This window comes from Etheostoma cragini, chromosome 18 (assembly GCF_013103735.1).
Source record: "Etheostoma cragini isolate CJK2018 chromosome 18, CSU_Ecrag_1.0, whole genome shotgun sequence".
Lineage (NCBI taxonomy): Eukaryota > Metazoa > Chordata > Actinopteri > Perciformes > Percidae > Etheostoma > Etheostoma cragini.
The window spans coordinates 10,295,914-10,319,425 of NC_048424.1; the positions used below are offsets into that span (position 1 = coordinate 10,295,914).

The 23,512-nt window shown below is 38.1% G+C and overlaps 2 protein-coding genes across 4 annotated transcripts; one reads left to right on the forward strand and one right to left on the reverse strand.

Moving 5' to 3' along the window:
- The first annotated feature begins 3,513 nt into the window (after positions 1-3,513).
- Positions 3,514-5,763, forward strand: alkal2b (ALK and LTK ligand 2b). The gene is made up of 5 exons (XM_034900636.1): positions 3,514-3,865; positions 4,338-4,391; positions 4,612-4,692; positions 4,810-4,884; positions 5,434-5,763. The coding sequence occupies exons 1-4, from the start codon at positions 3,580-3,582 to the stop codon at positions 4,872-4,874; spliced, it is 486 nt and encodes a 161-aa protein (XP_034756527.1). The 5' UTR covers positions 3,514-3,579; the 3' UTR covers positions 4,875-4,884; positions 5,434-5,763.
- A 2,038-nt stretch (positions 5,764-7,801) lies between these two features.
- Positions 7,802-22,956, reverse strand: acp1 (acid phosphatase 1). Of its 3 annotated transcripts, XM_034900478.1 has the most exons (7): positions 22,844-22,956; positions 22,099-22,172; positions 21,325-21,438; positions 21,142-21,255; positions 14,694-14,755; positions 13,686-13,791; positions 7,802-8,123 (listed from the first exon to the last, which is right to left on the reverse strand). In XM_034900478.1, exons 1-7 carry the CDS (start codon positions 22,884-22,886, stop codon positions 8,046-8,048), a joined length of 591 nt encoding a protein of 196 aa, XP_034756369.1. In that variant the 5' UTR covers positions 22,887-22,956; the 3' UTR covers positions 7,802-8,045. The 3 variants fall into 3 exon arrangements, with proteins under 3 accessions (XP_034756369.1, XP_034756372.1, XP_034756371.1); XM_034900481.1 differs by lacking the exon at positions 21,325-21,438; XM_034900480.1 differs by lacking the exon at positions 21,142-21,255.
- Between the last annotated feature and the right edge of the window lie 556 nt (positions 22,957-23,512).

Below are 23,512 nucleotides of genomic sequence, written 5' to 3' on the forward strand. Positions count from 1 at the left end.
TTCATTTTTGACAACAACAAGATCATAACACGGATAAGTTTGTTGAAAATTATTTTGTTTAAATTGCATGTTTGCAGGGTGAAATGGTCCAAGTGAAAGGCAGCACTGAGGATCAAGCCAATTTCTTTTAAACTAACATGTTGGCAGGTGCATGAAAAATGTGTTCAGAACCTCTTGACTTGGCCTATTTTATTTTATTCTGTTTGTTGTTCAAGATATTGCCTATGACCCATCCCTCTGGGCGACATCAATCAAGCATCGTCTGCACATGCTCATGGCATAAAATATGACTGATCAGGCAACATAATTGAAAACACCTGTACGGAAGTTTAAGCAGGGTTTCTGCAGATTTCACCAAGTCAAATTTAAGACTTTTTAAGACCTTAAGACCATTATGTATGACATATATATGCCCTACACCCAATGTTCCCATTTCAATTGCTTTCTTGCATAAGAAGCAGTAGGCTTCAAATATGTTGTTAGAAACTGTCTTTAACCAAGACCTAAACTCAAGCAGAGTATCGCTAAACTTGCACTTCCCCATAAATAAAGAATAAAATCAGATTTTTGTCTGTGGAACAATCCGAATAAAGCTTTGCGCCAATAACACAAACGCTGATTGGCTGCAGCTGCATGAGAATGAACTAGGTTACACGCCTGTTTATGATTTCCGCTGTTGTCTTCACATTGTCACACTTTTCATCCAGTACACGAGAAATACTGATCTCCAAGACAATTAAAGCACCAGTCAAAGGTGAGGACAACCGACTGAACATGTTTGAATAGAAATTCTTCTGTCTCAACTCCCCAGCTTGCCAGAACCTTCACAAGAATAGTCACGATAATGAAAACATCAATCTTCCTTTATCTTTATTGACCAGTTAAACTTATAATTTGTTGTTTTTGTTCTTTCATTTCTTGTTGTGGTGGGAATTGAGAATGTTGGTTTATTTTGCACAGTGATGACACTTTCATCTACATGTATTGATTTCAAGTGTAGAAATCCATCCAAAATGCTGGCTAAGTCTTTGTTAATATCACATAAAGCATGACACTTAAACAATTATGAACATTTTGAGGATTTAAATGTGCAGTGACTGCAGAATGGCGCCCCCTGCTGAAACATCTGGCTTTCATTGCAGAATATTTCAGTGAATTCAAGAAATATTTATTTATATTCTATTTGTTTGATGAATGAAAGAATACTTTCTCTTTAGATTCAGCAATAAAACAACATAGAATGTCTCTTTTTCAATGAAAAAAATCCTATTTTAAAGTCGTAGATGTCAGATATACTTCTAAATGTGCATTTATTTAAAAGGATATTACACATTTAAAAAAATGTCACATTACAATGTGTTTAGTGGTAAGAACCAGGATTGTCTGGTGGATGTATCCTCTCTGACCACTGCACCTACTTGCTCCCTAAACTGACCAGTCATATCAACTTTGTTAATTATTGCACTGGTTTCTGCTCATCAAAATGCAGCAAAAAAACAAGTGCCAAACAAGTCTATGGAATGACCCTTTTTCAAACCACACACCTGATCAATGTTAGTGGATATCTCAATACAAAAAGTTGGACCTAGTCTCTCTGATCTACAAAAAAAACATGATAAATCATCCTTTTGTGAATCACCGGGCAAACCAAACATCAATATTTTCCGTCATTGTTTTAGTCGATACATTTCATCAGCATAGTGTTCCGACAAAGACAACCTGGCTGACATTATCCCGGAAGGCACTACGTTTCTTCGGAGAAAATACAGAGCATTGCCTTTTCAGAGAAGAAATTTGGAGACAGTGCGCGCTGTCCTTTCAGCACCAATGTTAACAACAAAAGCAGTGAAAAAAACCTCAGGTCTTGGTGAAAGGTTACACTTCCCGTAAAGACAGCACGCAAGTTTAGACATTTTGAAAAAAGAAATGATGTGCACCTCCTTTTGACTTGTGGAGCTGCATTAACTTTATTTTCATAGTTCTGAAACATGCTGATGTGTTTTTATTATAGAGTAAACTAGGCTACTCATGTCTCACGGGTCAGACAGATTTGGGGGGGGGGGGGGGGGGGGGGCAATTGCACGCCCAGACTTAAAGAAAGCTGTACTAATCTGAGGAGAAAACGTCTGTAGGCTCAAACTCAATTACGCTGTGTGTGTTCGGTTGTTTGAACCAGAAACTAAAGAACAATAACTTCTGAAACCCGTGCGTAAATCATTTTCAAAGAATTATCCTTAAACGGTGCGTAATTGGGTTTCAACTCCCATGATGGATGTAAAGTGCGCAGTGGCTCTAAATGAAGTTATGAGAATCAGAAGGACATGGGCGCGTTTCTACTAAGATGCCAGTATTTGCACAGTGTACTGTGCTGATTTAACATTTCATTGGAAGTGTTATTGGGGAAAACGCTTCCTGTAACTGCGTATCGCACAGATAAATGGAGTAACGGAAAGGAGGGGGCGCAGAGAACTTTACACGGCGTTCAAGTGATGGTCAGTCAACTCAAGTGGACTTTACGCTTCAGGAGTGACAATACCGTCTCATTTTTGTCACAGGCAAAGCGGGGTAACCCACAAGGGACAGGTCACCGCGTCTGAGAGACAGAATAAAAAGTGAGCAGGCCCGCTACTTGAGCAAGGACGCACACGGGACTTGAAACACCGGATCTTTCAGCTGTTTGTCCACTCACTCTCTCCCTCCAGTCGGCCGGTGTACAGGATGACAACAGCTGTTCAGCGAATACTTGTATGACTTCAGAAGCTTATTTTTTGTTCCTACAGAGGACCAGGCTACACGGGGACATATTTCGGACTGGACACAGATAGGAACCTAAAGTTGCGCACAGTTCGTTCCATTTCCATCCTTGTTGAACTCAACGTAATTCTACATTATTGGAAAAGGCTTTATCGACCTGAAGGTAATTACATTTGTGTTATTATATTAGTCATTTCTTTCCCGAATTACTTCATTTGGTCAACAAAAAGCATCATGGTTATATGTGTTGCTGCTCTCACGACCACGCTGTAATTTGTTCCTATCTCTCTTTTGCAAAGAGGAAATCTTGATCTCATTGCGATTTCCTAAATAAATAAATAAATAATAACGCCACAATAGAGTCATCAAGACATAGCCTACAGGCCAAAACACCTGTAGCAGTGGTAGACTGTTTCTATTCAAGTTTGGCTAATAGCATCCAGTGAATCGCATCTACATCGATTTCTAAAGAATGTAAAGGCAGAACTGGATACAATACGATGCGGGATTGTTATATAAGCTGGCTTAGAGAACGAATAACATGGAAGTGGTTGGACAAAGTTACTACTATAGTGACTATGTGATGTGTTTTTACTTGTTACATGAATGCAAATGTAAATGTAAATGTGCTGTATTTATATAGCGCTTTTCCAGTCTTAACAACTGCTCAACAAATGTGAATTTCTTTCTGGCTCATTAAATGACATGAGAAGCACTTTGACATCCATTCTCGATCTCTCTTACAGATCTTCAACTTTATTTCCCAGAAGCGTTGAAGAAGGAGTTCACTTTCTCTCTCTCTCTCTCTCTCTCTCCACGGGAGCTATGATGGGACTGCGTAAGCACGTCACCATGCGAATGGTGCTACTGATATGCACGCTGACCGGCCACTGCAGCGTGAGCGCACCGTCGGCGGCCACGGCGTCGGCTGCAGCCGGCCGGAGCGCGCAGCAGGACTTGATGCGGATGGTAGAGATCGTAAAACACGTGGAGAGCCGGGGACGCCACAACGCAAAAACGGAAGTCCCGTTAATATCAAGGCTGAGGAGCTCTCCGGTGGAACCAAAGGATTTACGCAACTTGAAAACAGACAGAAGGGATCAGACAGCCGGTGAGTGACGGTTTGTCTTTGGGGCGGCACCCATATGTTCTCTCTCAAGACGATGATGTAGCCAGTAATGAAGGATGTAGCCTACTGGGATAAGTCTAATATTCGGATTGCCAAGTCATCGTAGACTGACAGAACTAACACGGGATAAAGTTAAAAGGTTGTTGCACCCAAATCAACCAAAAACATTTTAACCTAAGTAATATCTAGCCATGCAGATAGTTGGTTGGAGGAAGAAATCTCAAAACCTGTCAAATTTAAACAAAAAACATCCTGTTGTTTCATTTATGATTTCCTGCTTTCTTGTTTTTGTTTACGTCTAACTGGATATCAACATTTACCCAGGTTACAATGTACAGTCAAAGGCATTCCTGCTCAAGGTGATGCCAGATGCCCTCTGAGAAAATCAATTTAGGTGATAATGTGCTATATTAAGGCGGCTAACACTTTGTTCCCCTCTTCTCTCTTTCCACAGCCGTAATCCCCAGAGATCTCAGAAAGAAGGAGAAATTCCTAAAACATATGACAGGTAAGGCTACTTATTTGTCAGTAGTGCATGGGTGTCAAAAGTTAGAGAAGGAATGTTCTGAAAGAAACAAAGTGTTATGGGATGGATGAAGGGTGGTTGAGAAAATACAAAAAAACTGAATGTGAACCTTCCATAGTGGGACTATGACTTTAAAACAGATGTTAGTTCTAGTGGCTGCAGAGGTGGAAATGTTCTCACAGTTTGCTGTCTTCCCTTCCAGGTCCGCTTTACTTCAGTCCCAAGTGCAGGAAGCACGTGTACAGACTCTACCACCACACCAGAGACTGCACTATACCTGCATGTAAGCCCCTTTCACGATGAGAAATGACTCTCTTTGGCGTGCCAATGTAAAAACACTTTTTGTGAGAAAAACAATATCCACTCCTAAGCAATGTCTCTCCGGTTCTTCTCTTCTCAGATTTCAAAAGATGTGCGCGGCTTCTCACCAGACTGGCCGGCAGCCCACAATGCACAGAGGGGTAGCACACACAAGGTACTGTAATGTATCCACATCTTATTTGAAAAAATGATGTGTGCTGGTTAAGGTTAAAGAGATGTTTAAAACATTTCAGTGTTTCTTCTTTAAAGGGGCCATTGGTACCTACAATTTTATTTATAAATTGTATCCCTCTACTACACTATATTTCAAAGGGAAATGTTGTTATAGTGACAAGTTACTTTGATCTCTTCATATAATAATCCAATAATATACTACTCCAAAAGGGGCCATTCTACATCATCAGTAATTTCACTTTTGACATGTTAACTCTTTTGCGCATATGTCTGTACTCTTGTGTAAGTAAAACTCAGAATGGAGGATTTTAATTTGTAATTTTAGTGTTTTTACGTTGTGCTATTACTACCTACAGACAGAATCCTGTGCAATTAACGGCTGAAGTTCACTGTGTAAATATCAAAATGTTCACAATGGCTATATGTATGTCTTGTCCTTAGCAGCAGCACAGCGAGTTTGATTTATTGAAGTTCTTTTTGAAAAGCTTTCGTCGTCACTATGCTGAATTTTACCTCCTCTTCATCGCAGGTTGCAACCAAAGTTTTACACAAGAAAACAACTTGGGAAAAGGACATCAAAAGGGAAGCCTAAAATACTCCGACCAGCCCCAACTGACATTAGGCAAAGTATCGTCCTTCAGTGAGGCCTGCTCTGCTAAGGCATGGATTACTGCCTCCCACCGCTCTGGCTGGGGCTCGATGGTTGGCTGTCACCATGAGGCAGGCAACCAGCCAACAAAACCAGACCAAGATAAAGATAGTGAAGCTGAAAAGTGGAGAAAGAAACAAGAAAACAAGAAAAAAGTGGCTGAGAGAAACAAACATGAGGCCAATTTTCCTGCTGGCATCCATAAAGATGTTGCTAAGACAAAAAAAAAAGGGATTGCATATTTTAATTTTGTTTATTTTCTCTAAGAAAAGAGCAAAATTCAAATGTACTGTTTTTTTCATATGACTCGCTGCCAACGATTGGTTTGCTCTGTATGAGTGTTGTGGGTTGAGCCCGTCATTTCTGCTGCACTGCAGGTCTCACAGAGTCCTGGCATCACTCACGGCATAGTTTCACCCCACTTGTGCTCACACTGAGAAAGAACTGTGATTAAATTATTAATTACATGAACATTTCTCTGCGTCTTTGCAAGACATGTTAAAAAAGGAAGTGGCGGTTGTAAGTCACAGCCTTCCTGTGGATCTTGGTATAGCGTGGTGAAGTCTATATTTATATATTATTTGAGTTGTCACAAAGTTCCACTTTACAACCTATAGGCCATATGAAACAAGAGAAATATGATGTACATACTGTAAAGCAAAGCATGAGAGGAATCCACCTATCTGCCATAAATTAAAGTGACTGGCATTGAAATGGTCATTAAATGGCTGTTAAATACATATATCTAAAAAATGAAATATATTTAAATAAATTATAAGATTGGTAAAAATATGAATGGTCTTTGTCTTATATTTTCTCTAATGTCCCTGTCTTGCAATGTGGAATGCTTCTACAACTACAGATCTGGGAAAGAAACTTCTTCAAAATAGGGACACTTCACCAAATTATAAAACAACTTATTTTCTCACTTGACACCATTGAACTTGTTTTAAGTTATGAGATTTTTGCCATTTTGGTACATCCTGGCGGTCGGCTCCTCCCTTTCCAAAAACAATATCTTGATAACGCATACTCAGACAGTCCATAGACCTTACACTAGAACACTTTTACTGGAAGTACTTGATACCAAAAAAATAGAACATTGTTGATAGAATAAGTTGTAGGTTTAAGATCCTGGTTTATGTATGGATTAAGAAAGGAGATTTAACATGCCAATTAGTAAGCTTCAGAGGTGCTGGCTGGCACATTTTGTTGCCATCAGACAGAGCAGGGCTACCGACTTCCCCCTTCTTTCAGTCTTTAAAATAACCAACCTGGCTTGGAAAGGGTTATTTAGCGTATTTAGCGTACAGATATGAATGGTAGCAATCTTTTTCATCCAACTCTCTGCAAGAAAGCTAATAGGCATATTGCCCAGATGTCAAACAATTCATTTAACTTAACTTTGTGACCATAACTTGATTGTACCAGTGTGGATTTGTACAGGTTGTTTGGTAGGAGATATTAACAAGGAACTACTTTTTGCTTAAGTTCAGTACTAAATAAAACTCAGATTGGACCACATTGTGTCCAAAAGACTAAGATGCAAACGACTCTCCAAAACCACAAAATAGATACATCTGCCATTTTTGAAATCTTACTAAATCCATCTTTGCTGCACATCCTTCATAGATAAGGCCCTAGGACTTTAAGAAAAAACACTCTAAAACTAAATTATTCAACAGTTGGAAACCCTCCATTCACCAGTTGGTAAATCAAACTTTTGATTCAGTTGTTAAATGATTTACAGCCCTTTCTCGTTTACAACTTCACCTTGTGGAGATGAATTGCACTGAATGGTAATTTGCATTGGCACTGATGAGTCTATCATGGGATTACCACCAGTAAGTGTTGGCTGGCGCACCGCTGGATAACTTTAGTGTCTAGAAACAGGAGTTGAATGTTCCATTAATGGGAAATGAGTGAAAACAGATCCTGTTTTCCTATTTCCTTTTTTAAATATTTACAAGATATATTTTATATCTAATATTTGTAAGGATATCTTGGGGTAATAGGTCAGAAAAAAAGGAGCTGTATACCAAAAGAGCAGCATAAAGAAAATAACCTAACCGTCCAACAAAACATCCAGGAAGATTAGCAGCGTGCCAGCCTTTGACCTGTAAACCTCAGAGATGTCCGGTCATGCATTATCGTCTGCAGGATATCTTCTTCATTCATATAAATGCTTTATCATATTCAAAATGTAAAGATTATTGATTTGTGTTTAAAAATAAGTCTCTGACAGTCATACTCATGGATCTATTTTATTAATCACATGGATGTATAGGCTACAAACTTGTCCAGGCAGCATCTTTCTAAATGTACAGTGTTATAACATTTACCACACCGAAACAAACGTGTTTCCTGGTCTTCTACTGACATCAACAAGAGGGTTATAGTGAAGAGTGCATGTGAAACAATCAAAGCATTTTTGGTACATTTGTCATGGTCATCCAAAAGTTTCAGCAAAGATTGTTTAAGGTCAGATGTCGTTAAGAGTTCATCTCCAGGAATGCTTTGCAGCAACGTACACACTGTTCGTACACCTTTTCAAAGTCTTTGTCACTCCCCTAAGAAATAAAACAGAAAAAAAGAGAAATTTAAATATGTTTCAGCTTAGTACTGATAGCTGCATCATACATCTGTTAGATCTGTTTTGGACTGCAACTAAACAAATCAAATACAGCTGTGGTAGATATGTAGGGCCTGTTCTGTGGTGTGGTCGGCTCAAATTTGGATAATAGCCTTCCTTCAGTATCTCTCACTTGGAGCAATATTTGATCCACTTTTCCATGTTGATAAGAGCATTATAAATCAAGGGACATTTAGAATAGATAAAAATGTGTGATTAATTACAAGTTAACATTGACATTAATGCGATTAATCACGATTGAATATTTTATTGTTGGACAGCACTAGTAATAGGTAAATACACGATTTAAACTAAAAACACTCTAATAATTGTTTTCCTAATTGGCATTATTATATATATTTTTATAATTAAATAATCTCAATATCAAAAATCCAAATAGGAAATAGTGTGGAAACCCTTTCAAAATTAACCTGTAAATGACAATGCTTTATTATGTTTCTGGGACCATATTCTGTGAAAATAAAATTCTATATTTTGTTGCAGAGACAGCATACACTTATTTTGGAGTACAACAAAACAAATAGCCTTAACATCATCCTTAAAGTAAAGCATGGAGTAGAGATCACCACGATTGGTTGTTTAGGAGGAAGTGTCAGTCATCTAATGCTTAATAAAAGTTGGGAAATGCAACACAAAAATGCCCCTAAACACAGTGAAATATAAACTACAAAATGTCTTAGACATAAGAAAAATAATGCTTTAGAATGGTTAGGGTCAAATGAAGTGAAAAGAGCCAGCCATGGTCAAAACATTCCTGAAACATCAATATAGTTAAACCTTTTATATGGGGAAATGGCCTTAAATTCCTCTTGGCTAAAGTGGAGATGTGACCGTCACACGCAAGAAACATTTAGATTTTACTGGTGTAAAATTGACTAAAAACAAAAAAGGTTAATCTTTTCTTGGCATGCACTATACTGCCAAAAGCAGCAGGAGTAATACCGAAATTGTAGTTTTGACAGTTCAAAGTGGTGGGCTTTGCCAAAATCTAGATTAGATTCTAATTCTACTTCAAACTTCAAAAATGACACCATCTTAATCTTGCATTGCCAGACCTATCGCCACAGCGCTGCGGAGAAAGGTCTGGCTACAGGAGAGTACGCTCTGGGATGTTTGCATCTCTTTAACCAATCACAATCTTCTTGGGCGTCGCTAAACTCCGGACGCAGCGAGTGTGGCTCTGCAAAATGGTCTCGGGAAGAAACATGTTCAATAAGAAAACGCCATAAACAATTTAAAATGAAGTTCAAACTGTTCACGCAATACAGAAACATGAGCTGTTTAAATTAGCTGGGTACATGATTAAACGTCATTGTCTCTTACCAGTGTTATCACTGCATGTATTACAGCAATTCTCCACCAATCTGTCCCAAAACGTCCCAGTTAGAGAGAAAATGCCGTAAACATATTCTTTGTAAACCTTTACAATGATTCCCTGAATGAACCAAACAGGCCTGCCTTGCTGCAAGATCCAAACTTTCTTAAAAACTTTTTTTTCATCAAAATTCCAGACAAACAGTTGTCAAGATATGTCAATAACAACCAAACAAATCAACCTTAACTCCTTCCCTTCTGCATGGTTTTAATAAGAATAACCCAGACCTATGTGTTAAATGTGCCCTAGAAGAGGATACACAGTTTTTATTGTCTGTGAACTACCCAAAAATTTGAGAATTCTGGGAAAATGTTGTACAGACTCCAAGATTTCCATCCTTGGTCTTTTTCCCCTTGGGATAGGTCTATCGAGTGCTCATGAAAAACAATCAATGTATGTTCACTACAGGCTCAACACTGTATTGCTACCTCATGGAAGAGTACTGAGGCACCTCCAGTGGGATTATGGTTTTACCAACAAGGGGAAAATTCAGAGCTTCTACAAAATATGGGGACAATTTACTGAATACCTTGAGAATCATCTATCCAAAGGTCTACCGAGTAACTGCTTCAGGAAACTGTATTGTTTCAAGTAAAAAGCAAGATTGTTTTTCTGAGTGAGTGTGTGTATATGTGTGTATATGTACACATACAGTACATATCTGTAGATTATGATATCCTGATAAGAGCTATGTGTATGTGTATGGTAGGTTATATACAGTTGTGTTCAAAATAATACCAGTCCAACATCATTAACCTTGTGAATCATATTTTTTGGTAGAAGTGATATTTCTACATGGCAAATAATTTACTAGTAAGTGTAGTAAGTAAGAGTCATAGAAAACCAACAGACCCAACAGTCATGGCGTGCAAGCTGCTCATTCTGTGTAAATGAATCTGTAATTGAAAGGGGCATGTCGAAAATAACAGCAGTGTTGTGCTCAATTAGTGAGGTGATTGATTCTGTGAAGAAACAGGTGTTAATTATGGCCCATATTTAAGGAAGGAAGGAAGCAAGCAAATGTGAATGCTGGTTATAGTGCATTTCACACTGAAATACTCAGCAAAATGGGTTGTTCCAGACATTGCTCTTAGAAACCCTGGACTTTGATTAAAAAGTTGATTAGGGAGGAAAAAACGTATAAAGAAGTGCAGAAAATGATAGGCTGCTCAGCCAAAATGACTTCAAATGCCTTGAAATGGCATCCAAAGCCTGAACGACGTGGGAAAAAAACGGTCAACTACCATTTGACTGGATCAATGAATAGCCAAAATGGCAAAGGCTCAACCAATGATCAGCTCCAGGAAAATCAGAGAAGACTTAAAGTTACCTGTGAGTACTGTTCCGATCAGAAGAAGGCTATGTGAAGCAAAGCTATCAGCTAGAAGCCCCGCAAAGTCCCTTTGCTGAAAACAAGACATGTACTGAATAGGTTGAAATTTGCCAAAAGACACATTGACTGGCCAAAGGAGAAATGGCGCAGCATTCTGTGGACTGATGAGAGCACAATTGTTTTTTTGGGGGTCTAGAGGCCGCAGACAGGTTGTCCAACGACCCCCATGCACTGAAATCAAGCCACAGTGCACTGTGAAGACAGTAAAGCATGGTGGTGCAAAAATCATGTTATGGGAATGTTTCTCATCCTGTGTTGATGGGCCTGTTTATCACATACCAGGGATCCTGGATCAGTTTCAATACTTCAAAATACTTGAAGAGGTCATGTTGCCTTATGCTGTAGAGGAAATACCTTTGAAATGGGTCTTTCAACAAGAAAATGACCCAAAACAGACCAGTAAGCGAGCTAAGTCTTGGTTCCAGATGATGTGATGGAGTAGCCAGCCCAATCCTCAGACCTCAATCCCATAGAAAACTTGTGGGGTGACATCAAAAATGCTGTATCTGAGGCAAAGCCAGTAATGGAAAGGAATTATAGAATGTGGTTCAATGGTCCTGGGCTAGAATCAATGTTCACAGGTGCCAGGAGTTGGTTGACTCCATGTAACACAGATGTGAAACCGAAACCGAAATAATGGTTGTGCAACTAAATATTAGTGCAGTGATTCAAAGTGAAAAAAACCTTGAGACATTTATCAGTTTATGCAGTAAATGTTTGAGTTGGTATAAAAATGCAAATACTGCTATTTTTTATAACAGCCTAATATTCCTTTTTCTTCACTTTCTGTAAACTTAATCAGTTTTGGTCATGTTTGGATTTGGAACTGAATGTGCAGTGTTCCCAATGCATTGATACTATGGAATAAAAAGTTATTCTATTCAATTTTGAGGACTATTTACTTTTTTAAACACACTCCTATAATTCTGAACACAATTGTATGTGATGTTATCGTCTGTCAATTTTGAAAAACAATCCTATAAATATAAAAGGATAGTTGTTGATGTTAATTTGTCATTACACTCACACTAAATCAACTAGAAAACATCTGTCTTCATTTAACCTGACATATTCAGTGACTATCTGGCTCCTCTTTGCTCACTTTGCTGTCATGCCCTGTGGTGAGGGACCACAATTCAATACTGTCAAGTATCCAAACCACATTGACTGTAAAGAACATTCAATCACCCGGTTTTTCTAGCAAAAAACTTCCAGTAGAAAAGTTTGTGCTGATCGCCACATAAATAAAAATGGTGATCAAAGCCAAAATCTGAGATAAATTGTAACTGACTACAGTCCCATCAACTGTGGTCCACCACAACTTCCACCACACTGATTATATGATGACTCTTTTAGGGTTCCACGTAATGTAACTGCAGTTAGACACACATACGTTATCATAGGGTCAACAGAGCTTTGGCTACACATCTTCCATCAAAAACAGACTACTTTTTGAGCTCAAAATTGAATGTACAGCATAGTATTACTAATTCAACTTTCAAACCCTTAATCCCTGCACTTTGCAAAAAAGAAAAGCCAAAAAAAAGCCAAAATCATTTGGCAGAACAAAGAACTGTGAAAAAACACATGCTTGGACAACATTGCTTGTTGTCCAAGCAATTCAAAGAACACTTTCGTAAAAGTAATTTTTTGTAATGTGTCCCGGGTAGGGATCGACCGATACTGGTTTTTCTAGGCTGATACAGATTATTAGTAGTTAATGAAACTGATAACCAATATTTACAATGTTACAATATTTACAGTGAAAATGAAAATCTTTAAGTCAAAATTAAGATTTTGGAATGTTACAAACTCCAACACAAAACTTTGTTTAAATGCTTTAAGAAATTATATAATTAATTAGAAGCGTTATAATATAATTATGTATAAGACAGTCAGATATTGTTGTGCGCGAGACATAAGGTCAGACTCAGTGGTGAGTGAAATCGAAGCAGAGGGACAGACAGAGTTGTAGCGGGGCCAAAGTAGCGCACTTTTCTATTTAATTAACTTTGCAGATTATCTGTTTCAGCGTTTTATTTGCCTGATAAGTGATTAGCTGCCAAAAAACAGACGATTATTTGCAGACGATGTTCACTATGCACCACCAAACTGTTTTAAGGTTAGTTTAAAAGGCCCTGAACACCAATGTTCTCAATCAGCTACCATGAACAGAACAGAAGTTCTCTCGCTAGTTAGAGTGCAACACTATGAATGTCTTCCAGTAGAGTCTGAACCCCGCCAGTGTAGCCATTGTAGCCAGTGTAGCTAAACCAACACTCAATTCACATAAAGGTCAGTAAATACGTCGCAAGAATTAGCTCTGATCAAGTATACAGACACTGCTTAACACTGTCATGGTATATACACCGCTATCTTTTCTGCAAATACATTTACAATTGATGACAATAGGGTCAACTGTGTCAACAAGAGCTTGAATTTTTGTTTCCAATCTCTGCTCCAGATTGTCTATTACCTTCGATTTTTCCAGTAATACATTATCGTAATATGGGGATTATCAAGATAAAATAAGAAGCCTTTGTCATTATACTACAATTAATACAACAAAATTGTGAATGCGGAGCATAAAATAATCCAAATTGCACACATCTGTACGGTATATAAAAATATAACATTAAAATCTAACATTGGAGGAATGGTCTTAATTATGACTGAAAGTTCTTAACATGACAATTTACTTGTACACTTACATAATAAGGGTCTTCGATGATGAGCTGCTTCTGTGGGTCATATGAACCAAGAAGCTCAATCTTTGAATGGTGGTTTTTCACAAGTTTGGCTTTTCTGTTCAACTCACTGTAAAGACAAGAGCAAGTGTGTTACTCCAGAAGAACATGTTTTTAACATGTCACCACAAAACCAGAATAGAATAAGCATTTTCAGGTATGATGTGGAACATCTTTCTCACCCTTTATGCAAAGCTGTCACATTAAAAACTTCCAATAATGAGCAGAATTTAACAACATGACAATGACAACCATGTGATTAAATTCCACCAAAAGCACATACAATGGTTTAGGCATACATGAGCTGAAAAGAAAGTGAATATAAAACAGCGTAAACCAATCACAAACTAAAAGCAATACAAAAACGAAAGAAGGTCAAACAATTAATAAACAATTCCAAAGTAACAACAATGAGATAGGTTGTGTTAAAAGAATACTAAACATGGACAAAGTTCCTTTTGTCTTAGACGGGGTCTCATTTTCTTAGTCTGGTCAGCTTAACATTTGTGCAGAAAAAACATAACGTGGGAGAGAAAGGGTGAAAAAAATTTGCCCAAAGAGCAAAGACGAGGCATCCAAAGAACTCAGTAAGCTGCTTACAGATCAGATCTGCCTTAGGCATGTGATCTCAAAATGATCCCTAAACGTTCAAAGTATCAAAAAATATCCCTCCCCCTGACCTTTGGAAAGAGCTTAAGAAAGAATATGGCTAATTAAGAAGGGAGGCATTCACCTACAGGTTAGTTATAGCTCAGTGTTGCCACCATTTTGATGTGCATGTAAAGGGTTAGCACATTAAGTTAATGAAGACAGTTAGCAGACAACCTAGTTTTAACCCGTTCTAGGAAAATGAGTGTTTTGATCCCAGGCAACCATTAATAAGTGGGACATAACACCAGTGTTTTTAGCGACTCCACAAACCACATTCACAGCAATAATAAACACTGCTGCTGCAAGCTGAAATAACCGTACCTTAAATTGTTCTCATCCATGCAGAGAATGTACTCAAAGCTCATGAAATCCTCCTTGGTTACCTGAAAGTAAAGAAGAAATATAGGAAAAAAGAATCAATAAAGTAATATACAGTTATACAGTATTTTTTCTAATGCCATTTAGATATACTTTTCCTTTATGCAGAGCTGTTATGTTACATACTTCTAATAATGAACAGATTATATAGATGTTAGGATAATGACATTCATGGGCATAACTTCCTCCCAAAGCATTTACAAACAATGGTATAAGCTTTTGTTTATACCTTGAGAGAGGTTTCAATGATATGCAGAAAAAAAATCATTCATTTCTAATACAACAATAAAGATAGTTTGGTGATTTAAAGTTATAATCCTTACATTTTTCATGAAATAAAACCCTGTTTTTGGTCATATTTATGGCCAGCAATTTTTCAGGGATAGAAAATGCATTTAAATGTTGTTGTTATCACACTGCATAGACATTTTCATTGTTAGTGGTGCCATTCCTGCACTGGATTCCAATTGCTTCCAGAGGAATGAGGGATTTATAGCCAACGAGGCATGCAGATAATCCAATGTTACATTTTATTTAATTAAAGCTAAAGTTTATTGTTAGCTCTTTTAACCCTATTTTAAGGGTTTCCTCTTTTTTAACCTCTAGCAAAAGGACTTAACAAAGTTGGGTTGGAAAATCGTTTGAAATGGTGACAGAAATCTACTTGTTAAACCTCAAACACATTATTTGTTGGAGGAGTAACACCGAATGTAATCATACACGTTGTTTGTTTACAGAAAAACTCCACACGGCACCTTTAATGCAAACAGAACAATTCCTACTGCTGCTCCATCACATTAAAAGTTTTCAACTGGCAAACGCGTTATCATCGAACCCATGTAATTTCTAGGAAAGGCCCGCCCTATGAAGCAGCTCGATTGGCTGGGGATAGGCTTTGACCTCAAGAAAGTGAGAGAAAAGAAATGTATGATGTAAAAACCTATTATTTGCTAGCATATATGATTCCTATGCAGTTTATGGTAGCCTTTACAATGTTATTTACTTCTTTGCAAAACCACACACACACACACACACACACACACACACACACACACACACACACACACAAATTTCACTGGAGTTACCGTTATTATTGTTCGCATCATCAATACTGAATTCAATCTAATTGGAGAGAAATATATGTTGCACTTGACGCACCACTACAAGACGACTCAACAGATTCGGTTGCATTAATTCGCTGCAAATCATTGCGGCTTCATGGCGGTAATGTTAGCACATAGTAGTATGGACGGCAAAATGATTGAAAATGAAGAAAACAAGGGATCCCAGAGATTCGACAGATATAGGAAAACGGGTCAATTTGACCCAAGGACAACATGTGGGTTAAATCAGTACTTCTGCTTTTACCAGAGTATTTTTAACACAAGTATCTGTATTTCCACTTGAGTATGGGAAGTAAGTACTTTTGCCACCAAGGTAAGCTCTGATAGCAATTTGACTACAAAACAGTCATTTTCAGCGTGTATTGTTTTCAGTTTTTGCATGGGAGTAATGATGCAGAAGGACAACAGACTGCACACCTCAACTCCTCTGCAAGGTAACCACTTTACTGTGACTTAATGTTATGTGGCAGAATGCTTGCGCCGTGTGCAGCATTAAATGAAAAAAGGTCAACTGAATTTGTTGTTAAAACGACTACACTGCGGCACTGTAAAAAGATGCATGTTTTTTCTGTATTTCTAAGAGAGAAATTGATGTGGTATTAAACCCCAGTTGACGTTACTACGGCTTTTGCCAAATCAACCAGGGCTGAAATCTTAAAGATAACAACTTTAACATGATTCTGAACTCACAGGTGACTGGTGAAAGGCATCGCAGCTGCACTTGTGGAAGCATGTGGAGGGGTGTTTAGCAAAGTGATTACTGTTCTCAGATGGTGATGATTTAATGGAGCAAGCAGAAATAAAAAACAGGCAGCACCCTGAATAGTTTTGAGTTAGTTTATAGGAATGCCAGATCAAGGCAAGGGCAGCAGGAGACAAATGAAAAAAGAGGAACAGAAGACAGAATAAAACTCCTGCAAGGCTCTCTCAAAGAGACAAGGTGGCACTTCATGTAAGGAGGACTGATATATATATATACACACACAGTATATACTGTATATTATGAGGACTGTTTATAAATCATGTTTATATTCCCAGAGGATCTGCTTGTAGCCCAAAATTAAATCAAATAAATTTCTCTCAGACAGGGTGATAATCACAGCAGCTGTTGATCTCACTGCTCATGTCTACTTTCAATTGCCTCCATTTGCATCTCACACACTACCTGGAACAGTGGTGATCCCCTATCAAAAAATGCTTTCTGATTTCTGAAATATCTGGCTGGGAGTGAGCTGAGAGGCTGTTACTGTAAATGAGGAGGGAGACACACATACAAAATTCAGAAAATAAACCCCTGAGAAAATGTGAAGAGATGATATTGTTAAATTGTGTATAAAATTATCAGTAAAGAGTGACTGGGTCCTGCATGCTAACTCATTGTCACGGCTTACTGGGACACTTGAATACAGCAAAGCCATCTATATTAGTACCACCTGTGTTTTTACTAGTACTATTAGTAAAAAAAGTCGAAATGGCTGCTGTGAAAAAGACATATTTACACAAATAAGTTATTTAGAAACCAAACTGTTCTTAAACATACTTGGCAATAACGTCCTACTATAAGCAGTATGTAGACATTTAATAAATTGTTTACGACCCACTCTAATGTAGTCATAAGGTAGTGATTGTTTTACTTGTTTTGTTTGTTTTATTGCTTCAAACTGTTGTTTAATGTCCTTTTTTACTTTGAAGTGTGAGTATTATGAAAAGCGCTACATAAAAAAAATATTATTTGTTAACATCTATAACTCTTCTTGTGTGCATTTATGTGAGTCCAAGTTCAAGTGAAGGCCGTTGTTAAAACAAATAATGATGACTGTAAGAAGCAGTTGTAATGAAATATATTTCTCCATAGAAGTTACAATTGTTGACAAATATATCATTGAACACTTCAGTGTCCTTATATAGGCATACTACATTTACATGATTATAGAGTTATAAACCATTTATTAAATGTGTTATACTGCTTATATATGCTAAATAAGGGGAATTATATTAAAGCTACCAAATATTTGAAAATCAAAACTACAAGGTTTCAAATATCTATATAATCTATATAACATATGACATCAATGAAATTAAATGACAGCCTGAAGAGAAACCTTTGGCTTTCTCTGGATTTTCTCATAGTTTAAAACATTGGAAACAACGCAATGATAAAAAAATATGTATGATGTAAAAAAAAAGTATGATCTAAATTTAAGTTGTATAAACCTAATTTCGGGTTGTTATTTTATGATAAGTAAATAATTTGTTATGGATGACTTTGGACCATATTTGCTTTATGAACCAAACATGTTTGTTGATGTGGTTTACCGGCATTTCCCATGCTGCTTATACTCGCAGACGCAGAAGTTCAGCAAAGTTCCAAATTGAGAGGAATATAAGAAAATATAGACTGTGGGAGCGAAGGCCGTGATAAAAATTCAGGTGTGATAAAGGAAAAAGGGAAAGAGCAAAAGCTTGTCAAAGTTCATCGTGTGGATTTGGCTGGGTTAAAGCCAAGGGTTGAGCCTCCCCATCCGCGCTTTGAGGAGATTAGACGAGGGTCTGACTGAATGGGAAACAGAGTGTTTTAAGGACACAGAGGATAGCAAGCAAAGCATAAGCCTTTGAGGCCCTATATGGAAAAACATCTTGGTGCAATTTCTGTTGTGTTTCAGGATTTGAAATACATGCGATAGGACAACTGCTAGATTGGCTCCATCAATATGTCATACACACAGGTGACACCGTTTTACACAACAGTATAGGCACAGACAATTTTATAGACGGGGTAAACCCCACCCACTCTTCCGGCGATTTGATTTTGCCTTGCAGCTCAATCTTGAAACCTGCACATGTAATTCTCCTACATCAGTTCACTATTTTGGGGGAACAAATCACAAACTGGCTTATCTAGCTGGCACGCTATTGGTGGGTCTAACACGATGAAGATAGAGAAGCAACCAAGCAGCTTCTTGTTTACATTCAACATTGTGGCACCCGAACAACACTGAAGCACAGCAACCTGTTGATGCCGCTGTTGCTTCAAATTCACCCGGATCGTCGGTCCGTTTGGTTGAAGGACTATCCAATATATGTACACTGCTGATTTTGCAGGTTTTCCTACTTACAAAGCATGTAGAAGTCTGTAATTTTTATCACAGGAACACTTCAACTGTGAGAGATGGAATCTAAAAACCAAAATCCAGAAAATCACACTGCAGGATTTTTTTAAATAATTAATTTGCATTTTACGGCATGACATATAGAAAGTATTTGATCACTTACCAACAAGTAAGAATTACGGCTCTTACAGACCTGTTAGTTTTTCTTTACGAAGCCCTCCTGTTCTCCACTCATTACCTGTATTACCTGCACCTGTTTGAACTTGTTACCTGTATAAAAGACACCTGTCCACACACTCAAACAGGCTCCAACCTCTCCAAAATGGCCAAGACAAGAGAGCTTTGTAAAGACATCAGGGATAAAATTGTAAACCTTCACAAGGCTGGGATGGGCTATAGGAAAACAGGCAAGCAGCTTGATGGGAAGGCAACAACTGTTGAAGAAGTTCAAGTTGACGGTCAATAACCCTCGGTCTGGGGCTCCATGCAAGATCTCACCTCATGAGGAAGGTGCCGGGATCAGCCCAGAACTACACGGCAGGATCTGGTCAATGACCTGAAGAGAGCTGGGACCACAGTCTCAAATGAAACCATTAGTAACACACTACGCCGCATGGATTAAAATCCTGCAGCGCACACAAGGTCCCCCTGCTCGAGCCAGCACAAGTCCAGGCCCGTCTGAAGTTTGCCAATGACCATCTGGATGACCCAGAGGAGGAATGGGAGAAGGTCATGTGGTCTGATGAGACAAAAATAGAGCTTTTTTGTCTAAACTCCACTTGCCATGTTTGGACGAAGGAGGAGGATGAGTACAACCCCAAGAACACCATCCCAACCTTGAAGCATGGAGGTGGAAACAACATTCTTTGGGGATGCTTTTCTGCAAAGGGGACAGGACAACTACAACGTGTTGAGGGGAGGATGGATGGGGCCATATATTGTGAGATCTTGCCCAACAACCCCCTTCCCTCAGTAAGAGCATTGAAGATGGGTCGTGGCTGGGTCTTCCAGCATGACAACGACCCGAAACACACAGCCAGGGCAACTGAGGAGTGGCTCTGTAAATAGCATCTCAAGGTCCTGGAGCGGCCTAGGCAGTATCCAGACCTGAACCCAACAGAAAATATTTGGAGGGAGCTGAAAGTCCGTATTGCCCGGCAACAGCCCAAAAACTTGAGTAATCTGGAGAAGGTCTATATGGAGGAGTGGGCCAAAATCCCTGTAGCAGTGTGTGCAAACCTGGTCAAGAACTACAGGAAACGTATGATCTCTGGAATTGCAAACAAAGATTTCTCTACTAAATATTAAGTTCTGCTTTTCTGATGTTTCAAATACTTGTGTCAAGTAATAAATTGCAAATTAATTATTTAAAAATCATACAATGTGATTTTTTGGATTTTAGTTTTAGATTCCGTCTCTCACAGTGAAGTGTACCTGTGATAAAAAATTACAGACCTCTACATGCTTTGTAAGTAGGAAAACCTGGAAAATCATGTAAAGCTTTTACTGCAGAGTCGTGTTCTGTAGTGCAGCTGCACAGCATTCCAGCTACGAGCTGCTTGCCAAAGTTTACAGATTGCCTCAGTGAGGTTATCAGGTTTTTCTATTAGCATTGGGTTTGAATCAGAAATATTGCCTTTAGGTGCATTTCGCTTTGACACAAGACCCTCTGCCATCGTCTTGTCTTTTAACACTGCGTACTCTGTGTGACTCCTGACACTCTGTGAGCTGTGACTTGCTGCTGTTGTACGGAGCAGACGCTTTCAGTTTATAATTGTAGCATCCATCGTTTGACTTAGTATTGATAACACGCTAAGTATTTTCAAATTATTATTATTTTTTTTTTTTTTACATCAGTTGTGTTGGTAAAGGCATTTGTACGACAAAGTTAAAAAAATTACTTTACACAAAATGCACCTTTTTAAGTTTATAAATTATGTGTACAGTAATTGTATTACACCATTAATTGATCCCAGAGTCAGGGTTTAAATAACTTTTTAATCTATGATGGGGTAGCATGATTCATTTAATCTTTAATGAAACAGGAGGGGTAAATGGAAAATCTGAAATTGAAAATATAAAACTTATTCCCTATTAACATTCACACACACAAAAACATGAATGAAGTGAGAGGAGCCACGGGACATCATGTTGTACCTGTCGGGCCCTGTGGCTCGTCTCAATGCCATGCTTCCTTAGGCAGGCCACACCACGGGCATCCGGTGAGCTGCCTATATTCCAGTCAGATGTGGCACCACTGTCTATAGCCCACTGCAACAACAGAGAACAAAAAGGGGGCGCTAGCTACTGCTAAGAGAGATGTAGAAGTGGGGGTCGTACCTGCCTGGCCACATGCTTCATGGGCACGCCATGACTCTTCATGCAGGCTTGACCGCGGTGGTCTGGGGGGTTTCCTATCTCATAGGTGGAGGTGGCAGCACTGTCTATCCTCCACTAGACAGAGCAGAGCATGGGGACCAATGACACAGCAAAAATGATTCACTCTCAATTAGTCAGATATGTGGAAGGTGATGTAGGAAATTTAGGACAAATGTTCTGAAACACATCATGCCCTCATTCAAGATCTTTAGTGTCTGCAGCTGGGTTATTATGTATTATTAGACCTAAAAATAGTTTTAGACTAGTTTACTTCAGTAGTCTTACTCAAGTTTAGACATTCTTATATCAATGTCATAATTCCGCACCAATACTTTATACTAGATTTTGCTATACTATCAATAACCAGGTGATGAAAATATCTTTGAATTTATTTTGTTATTATTACCCTACTTGATCTCCATGGATAGGTTTTTTTTATTATATGCCACCAATAAGTATATGTTTCCCACTAATGTCAATTCTCACCTACCACTGGAAGCAGGCTTTAGAAATGGTAAGTAGTAATATAAAGAACATGTCATTTGCAACAAATGTAATCACCATGTGCTTGATTCTTTATTTCTAGAGCTAATTTGACTTGTGATTTTGAAGTAGCTCTTTTTGTAAATATATTAGCTGAAGATTGTCAATATATGTCATATTGGGCCGATTATAGCGAGCATTATTATAAACACTGTTTTGTATGATGAAATAATGAATTAATTATGACATTACCTTATCAACAACACCTGCATCTGTTGCCATCTTCCTAAAAACTGCTTCAGCGATGGGGGATCTGCAAATATTCCCTGTTCAAAACACCATGACTAACTTTAATGCCATGTATTTTTTTTTTTAAAAGCTTTACTGTACACTGCAACACTTCTGAACAGAATTTCCAGGGAATACACTGTATCAAAATATATGATGTTCTTCATTACACCGAACGTTAACTGCAGCTCAGTTAAATTCCAAGTTCCAGTTAAGTTAAGCAAGGGTATAGCGTTGACAGGATTAACAACTTCTGCAAACACTTTTCTGATAAGTAAGAGTCAAAGCACATAGACTGTTATCAGTCATATACCCGAGTGGCTTTTAGAGTCGGGTCAGAGTCCATCATGAAAGTTGCTTGAGTAGTGTTAAACTTCGGGGATGCTGTGTCACCAAAACTGCTCGCGTCCAGGTATTATGACGTTACTGAGCGTTTCTATAAACTAACACTAAATTGTTTTACATTTTAAATTACCAGTTTACTAATTAAATTGGCTTGAGCAAAAGTTGTATATGAAAGCTCACAGCAGCAACTTAGCTAACGTTAGCTAAAACATTTCAGCTAATGCTCTTTAGTAATCCTAACAGCAACTAAAGAAATTAGTAAAGTCTATAAAAAGGTATTCTGGTTGTACGTGGCGTTCGTTTTATACTGTCTCACTCGAGGAGGATAACATGAGCTTCTTTGGGGTAAAATTATGTCGCTTACCCAAGCAAACGAACAAAACCGATTTCGTACTAGTGGCCGCCATGTCGTTCTGAAGGGTCCTGTATGACGCCGCAGGTAGTGGCCAACGAGTGCCTGAGCAAAACGTATTGAAGTTTGAAAAAAAACTCGTGTGGATTACCGTATTAAGGCATTATGCAAATGCTGCAGATATGATAGTCATTGTTTTAAGGTTTAGAGAAATCCCAAAATCAAAGGGGAACACGACTTAAATTAAAAAAAATACTCCTCGAAGTTTCAGAGAACACAGATATGTTTTGAATGTGCACAAAGTTATGAACAGATATCTTGCTCAAACACGCCTGAAATATTTCAGTCCAGGGGTGTATTAATTCAATCAAATGAGTAATGTATTATTGATGTGAGTAATTGTCAAATGCACATTTAAGGAGGTTACTTCCCAACAAAAGATGAAATAGAGGGAGAGGAAATTATGCTAGACTTCATGTGTGCTGATAAATATAATAAATATATAATTAGAAAAGCCGATCTACAAGAAAAGCCTACAAGAAGAAGGCAGCCTTACTGCAAAATATTCCATTATGTGTGATATATTTGGATTGTAATCTATGGCTATATATATATATATACAGTGGGTACGGAAAGTATTCAGACCCCTTTAAATTTTTCACTCTTTGTTTCATTGCAGCC

What these genes read in the sequence shown, in the direction of transcription:
- alkal2b (XM_034900636.1), top strand. Translation starts at nt 3,580, where the DNA reads ATGATGGGACTGCGTAAGCACGTCACCATGCGAATGGTGCTACTGATA. An exon ending in ATTCCTAAAACATATGACAG is followed by an intron (nt 4,392 to 4,611) that starts GTAAGGCTACTT and finishes CTTCCCTTCCAG; the next exon opens with GTCCGCTTTACTTCAGTCCC. An exon ending in AGACTGCACTATACCTGCAT is followed by an intron (nt 4,693 to 4,809) that starts GTAAGCCCCTTT and finishes TTCTCTTCTCAG; the next exon opens with ATTTCAAAAGATGTGCGCGG.
- acp1 (XM_034900478.1), bottom strand. Translation starts at nt 22,886, where the DNA reads ATGGCGGCCACTAGTACGAAATCGGTTTTGTTCGTTTGCTTGG. An exon ending in ATGCAGGTGTTGTTGATAAG is followed by an intron (nt 21,439 to 22,098) that starts GTAATGTCATAA and finishes TGCTCTGTCTAG; the next exon opens with TGGAGGATAGACAGTGCTGC. An exon ending in ATGGATGAGAACAATTTAAG is followed by an intron (nt 13,792 to 14,693) that starts GTACGGTTATTT and finishes TTGTCTTTACAG; the next exon opens with TGAGTTGAACAGAAAAGCCA.